General features: G+C 37.2%; 1 protein-coding gene across 6 annotated transcripts in view; it reads right to left on the bottom strand.

Moving 5' to 3' along the window:
* Nucleotides 1–11,460, bottom strand: part of LOC127840119 (cyclic AMP-dependent transcription factor ATF-6 alpha-like) — a 99,469-nt gene that overhangs the window by 34,774 nt on the left and 53,235 nt on the right. For 5 of the 6 annotated variants that reach the window (XR_008030422.1, XR_008030421.1, XM_052368581.1 and 2 more), the window contains 10 exons: nucleotides 10,663–10,776; nucleotides 8,021–8,148; nucleotides 7,123–7,340; nucleotides 5,660–5,737; nucleotides 4,671–4,778; nucleotides 3,660–3,760; nucleotides 2,879–3,148; nucleotides 1,712–1,876; nucleotides 742–856; nucleotides 16–100 (listed from right to left, as the gene is read on the bottom strand). Coding sequence is in view for 4 of the 6 variants with exons in the window: in XM_052368581.1 (XP_052224541.1) it covers nucleotides 16–100; nucleotides 742–856; nucleotides 1,712–1,876; nucleotides 2,879–3,148; nucleotides 3,660–3,760; nucleotides 4,671–4,778; nucleotides 5,660–5,737; nucleotides 7,123–7,340; nucleotides 8,021–8,148; nucleotides 10,663–10,776 (1,382 nt within the window). In the remaining 2 variants the exon portion in view is untranslated. The remainder of the gene's footprint in view (nucleotides 1–15; nucleotides 101–741; nucleotides 857–1,711; nucleotides 1,877–2,878; nucleotides 3,149–3,659; nucleotides 3,761–4,670; nucleotides 4,779–5,659; nucleotides 5,738–7,122; nucleotides 7,341–8,020; nucleotides 8,149–10,662; nucleotides 10,777–11,460) is intronic. The other variant, XM_052368582.1, reaches the window with a different exon arrangement.

Below are 11,460 nucleotides of genomic sequence, written 5' to 3'. Positions count from 1 at the left end.
AACTATATTTCCTACCATTGAGTGCGACAGCCGGCATGACCAGTGACATGCGTGGTCTGGATGTCTTGTTGTGGTAGACAGCAGGTACCAGGTAGTAATCCTGAAAAACAACATTAGCCTTCAATGGAAAACACCAGCACTCACTGCAGTGCACATGACATCACAGATAATGCTTTCTAAACCTCTGACTCAGACTGTTTCTGGATTTACATAATGACTCATTGAAATGGCGTTAAATAATTTACATAACCAGAAGGACACAATTACGCATGATTTCTATTAATTTTATAATTATTTTTCAGTTTTTATACATTTACACATGAACCACTGATACACATAAAAAACTTTTTAAAGATAAGCTCTTCCTGAGATTTTTTAATAATCCCAAAACTATTAACATGAATTTAATGACTAAATCAATACTAGTATGACATTAATATGACAAGGTGGCTGTGCTTAGCAATAGCTAGTAAGAAGCATAATGTCACTTATGCGGCTGTGAGAACTGAACTCATGGGCTACTTTTTTCATATTATAAGATTTCAGTTTTAAGGAGAATCTTATACAAAAGTGTGGTTTACACCTGAGTAATTACTGTAATTTGTATGCTAAATTAATGATAACAATAATAGTTAATAACATCAAGAGAATCTTATACATAAGTGTGGTTCATACCTGAGTAATTACTGTAATTTGTATGCTAAATTAATGATAACATCTGATATGAACACCATGCAATACCTCGTCAAAGCTGAGTACGTAGAAGGTGTCATTTCTCCGATGTAGAGCCTTCAGAAAGTCCTTGCCCGTGTCAGAGCCCTCGTAGAGCTGAATCTGGTACCTGGCATCACCAGCACTGAAACAACATGAGAACCAGTGAGTAACATGGGCAAGCATAGTCACCAACACTGTAACAGGTGACAGCAGTCACAGGATGAATACAGTTTGTTCTAGGTCTATGAAAGCCACACACTGAGAAATCTGGCCTATCTGGGCTTAATTGCGTGTCCATCAAGAAATTGAAGATTCGTCCCAGATTAGCCTGTACAGTCCGCAATGGCTTGAACATCACTTACCTACATGGCATGCGCATGATTATCACTTTAACGATCAGAAAGTAAATTAGACTCATGAATTATCACACAAAAATGGCTCCAGTTGACCTTAACTATGTGTCTTACCCAGGGTTCATGTCCCTCTGCTCATGGCCTATATAGGCAAGGTCGTTTGTCTTAACGGCTTAAATCATTGCGCCCAACATCCATTAACATGTAGGAGTTAAATCCTATAACTAATATATTAATATATAAACCAACGAAAATACACCCTCTATAAAGTTACACAAATTCTCATTGGTCACTACTTTAAGTTGAAAATAATTTTGGGACTTAAAAGTATTCATATAATAATTTTGGGACTTAAAAGTATTCATAGATAGAATGACCTTTAACCTAGTGACCCAAAAATAGGTGCGGCGTGTAGAACTCATCAAGGTGCAGCTACATATGAAGTTTCGATGTTGTAGGTGGAAGCACTTTGATTTTAGAGCCAATGTTAAGGTTTTAGCACGACGTGGACAGCGGACGAGCTGGCTATGACAATACCTCAGGCTTTCTCTGAAAACAGCCGAGCTAAAAAACCAACCCAAAAACTTTTAGGCGTGTTTTGATTTTAAGGATTGTTGCTTTATTGGACATATTGAAGAGTGTACCTGTACTTGGAGTCCAGCCCTGGCCCCATCTCCCCCCGCATGGCTCGTCTCAGAGAGGAGATAGGTCTCAGCTGCTTCACTTCTTTCTCTGCCTCCTTCTTCCCTGTCTTCTTCTTCTTCTTCTCCTCATGTCGATACATCCAACCCGCCAACTGCTCTGCCAACCTGACCAAGAGGTTTCTTAATTCTTATTTGAGCCACATTTTAGGCAGACCGTTTTTTGCACATGCGTAAAGTGTTGTACCAGATAAAGGCTTATCAGGGATGACACTTTCTGCTTGCATGGAATTTGTCCTTTCAAGGAAATCTCTTCTAAATGAAAATCCAGTCTAGGTGAAGTGTTGTCCCTGATTATCCTGTGCAGACTGCAAAGGCTAATCTGGGATGACACTTTCTGCTTGCATGGAATTTGTCCTTTCAAGGAAATCTCTTCTAAATGAAAATCCAGTCTAGGTGAAGTGTTGTCCCTGATTATCCTGTGCAGACTGCAAAGGCTAATCTGGGATGACACTTTCTGCTTGCATGGAATTTGTCCTTTCAAGGAAATCTCTTCTAAATGAAAATCCAGTCTAGGTGAAGTGTTGTCCCTGATTATCCTGTGCAGACTGCAAAGGCTAATCTGGGATGACACTTTACGCACATCTAATTAACCGAGTTTTCCCAGAACAAGGCCCATATAGTTATATCAGTATTTTACATCTGCCCTACTTGTATCAGATGTAGCAACAAGTTATGTTGTAGGATGGGAATGAACAAGCAATTAAATAATTGCCATCTAGTGTATTACCATCTGAGCAGCATAGATGGACCCAAAAGGATTTAAAAAAAACGTTTAAGTGGAAAATTTGGTGTATTATCATCAACCAATGAGATATTTACTTTTTTAGTGGAAAAATCTTCTTTTTTTAAAAAAACTTTGTTCAGCACAAAGATTTCACCATGAAAAAACATTGACATCTCAAACATCCCTAGCTTGAAATTTTCTTGAGCCAAATTTATGGCATCATGTATAATCCATCTCAATTTTGCTATATATTTCTTACAACAAATTCATATCCATCTCAATTTTGCTATATATTTCTTACAACAAATTCATATAGCCGAACAGAATTTTCAAAAGCCAAATAAATTCATTGGTAGTTAGTGAAGATAACAAGAAAATCTCACCTCATTGACTCCGTCTTATTGTAATATGTAGGACACATTGGGGGCACGTCAGAAGCATTGAACATCTTGTCACCAGCGTGCACCCCAGTACTCCCATACTTCATGAAGAAATCGTGAATCCGGTTTGCTGTGTCAGTAACCGTGTCCGGATATCCGAGATCAGAGCCCGAGCTTTCCGGTGTGGCGGCCATTAGGTGGCGACCTCTGTGCACTTGAGATACTGTTAGAGAGTCTGTCCCAACATCTGGCCTGCTTGTTAACATTATAGAGCTGAAGTGTAAATACAATCATAGATGCCATATTTATTTATTTATTTATTGCAACAATAATGTTCCATTTTAAGCTGTTATACTTATTTTTATCACAGATTGGCAATTAACACATTTTATCACTGATAATTGTACAGCTATTATTTGTATCACTGATAATTGTGCAACATATACATTTTTTATTGTCAACAAACAACAAATTTTTGATCAAACACATTTAAAAAAGAGTAACTGTGGTTAACATCTTTTTTGTTTAATTTCTATGCATTATCTGTAGAAAACAATGCTGAAGAATGTTAAGAATACAAAACGATGAAGCACTTTCTGATATTTCAATCTCTAAAAAAGGCCGAGAATAAAATTTTCACATGTTGTGATGTTAGACATAACTATGCAAGAAACCTATTTCCGGAAAAAAAAAACAGTCTTAAAGTTTCATTTGTTATACCAATATCTGTTTTGTTAACATGATTATTCTTGTAGGTCTAAATTATCAATGATCCAACCCTAACCTCCAAGATCCCAGATTGAGCGTGAAGAACAGACAGCACACCAATACAATAGTCTTCTTCAAGTTGGGGCTAACAGACAGTGACTTCTTGAGATACTCATTCTGTAAAAGAAAGAAATTTTTAAAGATACAGACAAAACTAGAAATGACGCGGCCGCAGCCAATGCGCATCCCCACGCGGCAGCTTTTGACCCAGGGGTCAGATCAGAATTCCAAATAGTGCACTGTCGCTCATATGCTCATAGCTACCATGTGTTTTAGTTTCAAGGTTCTAGTGCTAATAGTGTAGGAGGAGATAGTGGCCAGGACGGACAGACGGATGGCGGAGATAACCACATAATCCCCACGCTCCGAATTGGAAATGACATGCATAATAACTATAACTATAGCAAAATTTATTTCATGATGACAGAATTTTTGTCATTATGTACAATAGGGTGCTCCCAAAAATATGAAAGTATCAAGATATTGAGCCAAAATTTTATAGAGCTTTCCTCTTACTAGCATCATGTAATGGAGGATTGGAGAACAATATCCTTATACTTTCATATTTTTGGGAGCAGGCTATTGTACAAACTTGCTGCATCAACACCAAATGACGATAAGTACAACTTATCACACATAAGTTGTTGATTCCTACTGATATGTACTAGATACTCTGCACTAAAGTACAAGTACATGTAGAGATAAATATTATATAGGGTACCATTTTAGGCTATAATATATGCTTTATGAGTTTAACCCTTTCCCACTTAGAAGCAAATAAAAAATGGCTATGTGCAAACAGCATAAAACCAGAACAGCCTGCGAGTAACTCGCAGTCTGTTCAGGTTTTATGCTGTTTGCTGCTCATCAGTATCTAAGGTTTGGAGATGAAGCCTTTTAAATTTGACTTTAGTAAGAAAGGTATTAAATTAAATTTAACTTTCCAAGGGACAACAAATGGGTGAAAATACGAATCTCAGTGGTAAAGTGTTAAGATATCCAGCTACAGTTGGGTACTCCCACTCACCTCTGAATGCAGCTGTGACAGTCTACTTCTCAGTGTGAGATTTTCCATCTTCAGTTTCTCGTTCTCATCACAAGTCTCCTGGAGTCTTTCTTCCAAGGTGGACATGTACTGAAAACAAGACAAACCTACATTTTACGTTTGATGCCTTTTTTCTTATGAAAAACAAGAGCTGTGTTTGTTAAAGACAAAATAGTTAAGTCCAAGGCCTGTAACTTCGTTAGAAATCAATGGATCAGAACGAAACTCAATCTTGATGTCAGTCATGTAAGTAGACTGACACACAAACAGGCAGGTCAGAATATGCAAGCAGTTAGGAAAAAGTTCGAAAAACTGTTATTCTAAAGAAAATGTGTGGGTCAAAGGCCTGTAACTTCACCAAAAATGAATGGACCGAAACAAAACTTGAGCTTGATATCTAAGTCATGTTGATAGACTCACACACCATGCGAGGCATAAAAATAGTGGTGCTAGGAATTTGTTACTTTACAGGGATATTATAAAGATATTTTTTTAAATAATCTTAAGCCAAATATTTTGTATAAATCACTTAGTAGGACTATGATAACATCCCACTCCCTCATATAGGAAGCAAGATACTAAGATTTTCTTTAGGAAAAAATAACTCCACATGCCGAGATCAAATATTGTCTACATAGAATTGTATTATTGATAATATTTACTTAAATACAACTAGCAGAAAAAAACTGTTAATTTTTTTTAACCTTTTCCCTCTCAGAGGCAAAGTGAAAATGGCTATGTGCAATCAACATTCAACAAGAACAGCCTGCGAGTAACTCGCAGTCTGTTCAGATTTTATGCTGTTGGCTGCTCATCAGTATCTAAGGGTTGGAATTGAAGCCTTTAAAACTTGAATATTGTAAGGAAGGTCTTTAATTAAATTTAACTTTCTGAGGGAATACAAATGCGTAAAATATGTATCTAAGTGGTAAAGGGTTAATTAAAGACACAAACTTCACCAGACTGCATACCTCCTTCTTTCGTTTCCTTGACAAGCTGGCTGATTCCCTGTTTTTAATCATTCGTTGTTGTCTCTTCATAGCTTTTGACTGCAAAAAAATAACAATAAGCAAATATACTACATCAAGATAAAGGAGAAATCAGGCCTGTTTAGTATAAATGCAAGTTGATGAAAATGTTAAGAAGAAATAAAATGGAAGCTCCTTACAAGTGAAATTATTTAACAGGCTTAACAATCTTAACAATAACTGTTTTTATCCACTAGCCCACATAATAATCCAATTATAGTAATAAGGTAAAATCTGGACAAGACCGACTGGCATTGAGTAAAATCATTTTTTAGTAGCCCAAATCACACTTCACGTTGTACTTACAATGTAATCAAGAAACCGTTGGAGACGGGTGATGCTCCCCAAAGTTTTTTTTGTCACAATATTGCACTTTATATTCAGATAAAAGGAAACGTCTTGAGGGGCATAACTTTGAAAAAAATAATACAATGGATGGTTTAGTAACTTAAAAATTTCAAAGGGCCATAACTCACTAAATAAATCATCTACCCAGAAACCACTAATAACATGCTCATCTCATCAAGGTAGTTAAGCTTCCCATAAAGCTTCATTGAATTCCGGTCAGTATTTGAGGAGAAATAGCCCAGACAAGAATTGCACTATATGTACAGTTTATAGAAAATTTCAAAGGGCCATAACTCTGTGAAAAATCAACCGACCACAACCGGCTGATAATATGCACATCTCCTGTTGGTAGTGAAGCTTCCCATAAAGTTTCATTGAATTCCCGTAATAAGTTGCTGAGAAATAGCTCGGACAAGAATTGCACTATTTGTACAATGGAAAATTTCAAAGGGCCATAACTCTGTGAAAAATCATCCAACGAGAACCGGCTGATAATATGCACATCTCCTCTTGGTAGTGAAGCTTCCCATAAATTTTCATTGAATTCCGGTCATTAGTTGCTGAGAAATAGCCCGGATAAGAATTGCACTATATGTACATTAATGGAAAATTTCAAAGGGCCATAACTCTGTGAAAAATCATCCAACCAGAACCGACTGATAATATGCACATCTCCTCTTGGTAGTGAAGCTTCCCATAAAGTTTAATTGAATTACAGGAATGTCATTAGTTGCTGAGAAATAGCCCGGACAAAAATTGTGCATGAACGGACGGACACACGGACAGACAGACGAAGCGGCGACTATATGCTCCCCCCCAAAAAGTTTTGGGGGAGCATAAAAAAAATGCGACTACAAACTTACATTGATGTGGTGAGTGGATATGGTGTCCGCCTGGCTACCAGGAGGTCACAGGCTAAATCCCCATTGTGGGAGCCTTCATTAGATCTCCCTTAGTACTGGTTTTAACCAGGATATGGACTAGAGACCATTTCAATCAGCCGTAAGCTTTTGATGCAATCGAGCTGCTAAAAATAGGTTTAAAGTAACTAAACGTACGTCTTTATCCTCTAGCAGTGATATCGTACTTGTGCAGATTGGCACCACCTGCGGGACAGGAAGGCGAGGGGCAGTAACAACATGTGTGGCAGGAAGAGTAGTGGGCCCTGGGAGAATACTCTCCTGTTTGGGAGGCTGGAAACGCAGCACCCCCTGGTGTGTGAGACGATCGAATTCCTCTTGTGTTAGCACCAGCGACTTTGGAGAGCTGAGCTCTACTGAAAAGTGATTTTGGCATTATAAAGAGAAACACAAAAAAAACTTTTCTTGATGGTATTGTTAAATCCCTCCGATCGAGCCAAGAGAAAAAGTTACTAATAAAGATACATCATGGCAGTAGACCGATACAATGAATGGAAGACCCCATGGTAACGCTAGCCATGTCTAAAACATGTGTAATCATTACTAGTTTTGAAAATGTAAATTGTTGAAGTAATAATGATAATATTTCTGAAATTATATGAGGTATATATTTGTATCTTATTTTGAAGCTTATAACTAAATTGGAATGTTCATCTGCAACAACTGGAAAAAGTTGTTCAGATTAAAATTGTCAGACTGTCAAAATCATGAAAATGTTAAAATTACTCATTTATTTATTTTTGTCCAAAAAAACACACAAATAAACCTCATTCTGGGAAAACTGGGCTTAAGGAATATGTGTACAGTGTCTTCCAAGATTACCCTGTGCAGTCTGCTCAGACTTTCTTTATCAAGGACCACACTTTCTGCTTGATGGAATTTTTCATTTACAGAAAGTATCTTCCAAATAAACATCCAGTTAAGGTGAAAAGTGTCATCTCTGATTACCCTGTGCAGCCTTAACGCAGAGGCATTTTGCCCAGTTTTCTCAGAACGAAACTCAAATAAGCATGCAATATCTGAAAGCCTGGCCTACCTGATGGAGAGGTTCGAGCCCGTTTTGGACTCGAAGGATTGGACCTGGGCTCAATCTTGGGCTGTATCTTGACCTTCCCGTTAAGGATTGTGTCGATCTGAGAAACTGAGGTCGGTGATAGTGGTAGGCTGAAATATTATGGGAAATACTCATGTTGCACTCAAAGATAATTAAAGGCTGAAATACTTTATGAAAGGCTGAACTATTTGAGTCTCGTTCAAAGATAATTGGGAGGCTGAAATATTTGTTTTACATTAAAAGATAATTGGGAGGCTGAAAAACTCATGTCGCATTCCAAGATAATGGGAGACTTAAATATTTGTGTTGCATTCAAATATAATATGAGGCTGAAATATTTGTGTTGCATTGAAAGATAAAGGAAGGCTGAAATATTTGTGTTGCATTCAAATATAATAGGAGGCTGAAATATTTGTGTTGCATTTAAATATAATATGAGGCTGAAATATTTGTGATGTATTAAACAACTAAATGAATATGCATAGAGTTTCTTCTTGTTTGTATAAAAAGACAGGACAAAGTGTGGGATTGATGGACTTCAGATTGTCAGTGCCTATATAAGTTTCAGTTTTCAATAAACTTTGAGGATTGTGTTATGATTCTGAAAGCTTATTTATAACCCGACACAATAATCTGTGAACAAAAAAACACTAAGATGTGCTTACCAATGTCTGACTTAGAAATGATGCATCACAAATTTAAAATGCAAATGTATACACATATAACTAGAATTTGGTACAATTGTGAAAAAGAATAATTCCCATTATTACATGTCATAAGAAGAAGCATGATGTTAAAGAATAACTAAGTTTTAAAAGGTCATAACTTGTAATTTTTTGCACATGCACAGCTTGGTATAATGAATGAACAATTTCTGTAAGTTTGGATATCGTACACTGAAAAGTGTAGGGGAACACAGAGATAACAAGTTTGCATCTCAGGATACATCGACAGACGTCCATGGTGATTTGAGTCTACCCCCTTTACTTCCTATGGGGGGAGAGGGTATAAAGAAATTAAACAGAATAAAATGTACATAGGAGAAGAAAGTAGTTAACAAGACCTGTGTTTATGAAAATCAATGCCCCCTACTTCGCTTTATAGCCTTACTGCAGCTATTTTAGAGCAAATTGAGGAGTCCAAGACCCATAACTTCGCAAAAAATCAATGGATTAGAACAAAACTCACACTTAATCAGTTAGTCTAGAAGGTAGACTCACCTACCAAACAAGAGATGTGTTCGTCAGAAACACAATGCCCCCTATTGCGCCGCTTTGAGAGAAAATAATATTTTTTTAACCTTTGACCTTGACCTTTCACCACTCAAAATGTGCAGCTTCATGAGAATGCCGCTTTGAATTTTTTTGTTGACCTTTGACCTTGAAGGATGACCTTGACCTTGAACTTCCACCACTCACAATGTGCAGCCTCATGAGAACGCCGCTTTGAAAAAAACAATTATTTTTTTTGACCTTTGACCTTGAAGGATGACCTTGATCTTGAAGGATGACCTTGACCTTCAACTTCCACCACTCACAATGTGCAGCTTCATGAGAACGCCGCTTTGAAATTATTTTATTTTTTACCTTTGACCTTGAAGGATGACCTTGACCTTGAAGGATGACCTTGACCTTCAACTTCCACCACTCACAATGTGCAGGTTCATGAGAACGCCGCTTTGATTTTTTTTTGTTTTTGACATTTGACTTAAAAGGATGACCTTGACCGTGAAGGATGACCTTGACCTTGAACTTCCAGCACTCGCAATGTGCAGCTTCATGAGAAAGCCGCTTTGATTTTTTTTTTACCTTTGACCTTGAAGGATGACCTTGAACTTTCACCACTCAAAATGTGCAGCTTCACGAGATACACATGCATGCCAAACATCAAGTTGCTATCTTCAATATTGAAAAAGTTATGGCCAATGTTAAAGTTTTCGGACAGACAAACGCCATATATTTTACATTTGACCTTGAAGGATGACCCTGACCTTCACCTTTCACCACTCAAAATGTTCAGCTCCGTGAGATGCATATGCATGTCAAATATCAAGTTGCTTTCTTCAATAGTGAAAAAGTTATGGCCAATGTTAAAGTTTTTGGACGGACGGACAGACACCATATATTTGACATTTGACCTTGAAGGATGACCTTGACCTTCACCTTTCACCACTCAAAATGTGCAGCTCCGTGAGATGCACATGCATGCCAAATATGAAGTTTCTATCTTCAATTATGAAAAAGTTATGGCCAACGTTAAAGTTTTTTTAGGACGGACGGACAGACTGACACACATACTGACATACTGACTGACTGACTGACAGTTCAACTGCTATATGCCACCCTACCGGGGGCATAAAAATCAGCTTAATATTTGAAAGCGTTGGGAATAAACTTAGTTTTTATAGAGAACATCTCTTATTCCAAGGCCCATAACATCCCCAAAATCTGTGGACCGGAATAGCAATCACACTTCATCTGCAAGTCATGTTGCAATCAGCTAAATATCTGAAAGAGTTGCATAAAAAAAATCCAAAAAACAGAATGCCAGACAGGCAGACGATGTGACAGCTATATGCCACCCTACTAGGGGCATAGAAACTTAATATAACTATACATACATACCTAATGTTAATGACATTTGGTGACTGTGTAGCTATAGGCACTGGTGAGATTTCTGATTTGACAATTGCTGTAGGCAGTATGGATGGATTTATGGCCCCTTTTGACAGTGTAAGGCTGTAAAAAAATTATTGAATATATAACTTTAAATAGTAACACATTCACGTTAAACATTGGGCATTAGGTGGTTGATTATAACCTCGTAATATCCTATGTGCCAATCATGGACAAACAAGGTTTACCTTGGGATTTGGGGTGGCAAGAGAGGGGGATCAAATCACAGGTGGTAAGCGTGTGGCTATGATATTAAATAGTGAAAAACATCATTTTGAATGATAAATAATAATATTATAACGAAAAATTAACTTTTCTAAAAAAAATAATTTCACTAATAAATATATATATAACAAGGTATGCAACTCAAAATCACCCCCAAAATGGGGTGCATCGCTTTGAACAGCCATATCTTCATCAGTTGTGCAGCGATTTTCACGATCTCAGTCTTATTCAACGCATAAATAAATTTCCATTCAGGAAAGGTGTATGTCTTGCAATATTTTTACACATGCTGGGTCAACTTTTAAGAAATAACACGATACACAACTCGAATGACCCAGTTGACACTGATCAGGCAGTATTTAAGACTGAAATCTTCCCGGAGTAAAGGGCATTTTCCCTGCAAAGTTTACGAACCTCGATACCATAATTCAATAAAACGTATGAAAAAAAACATTATTACCGTGCTTGCCGTTACATTATGCATCAAAACTAACTGTCCAGCGCCGTTTGAAACCTTTGTTT

Source organism: Dreissena polymorpha, chromosome 7 (genome assembly GCF_020536995.1).
Source record: "Dreissena polymorpha isolate Duluth1 chromosome 7, UMN_Dpol_1.0, whole genome shotgun sequence".
In the NCBI taxonomy this organism is placed as follows: Eukaryota; Metazoa; Mollusca; class Bivalvia; order Myida; family Dreissenidae; genus Dreissena; species Dreissena polymorpha.
Note: the sequence above shows the minus strand (reverse complement) of the source record. Positions and strands in the feature narration are given on the sequence as shown.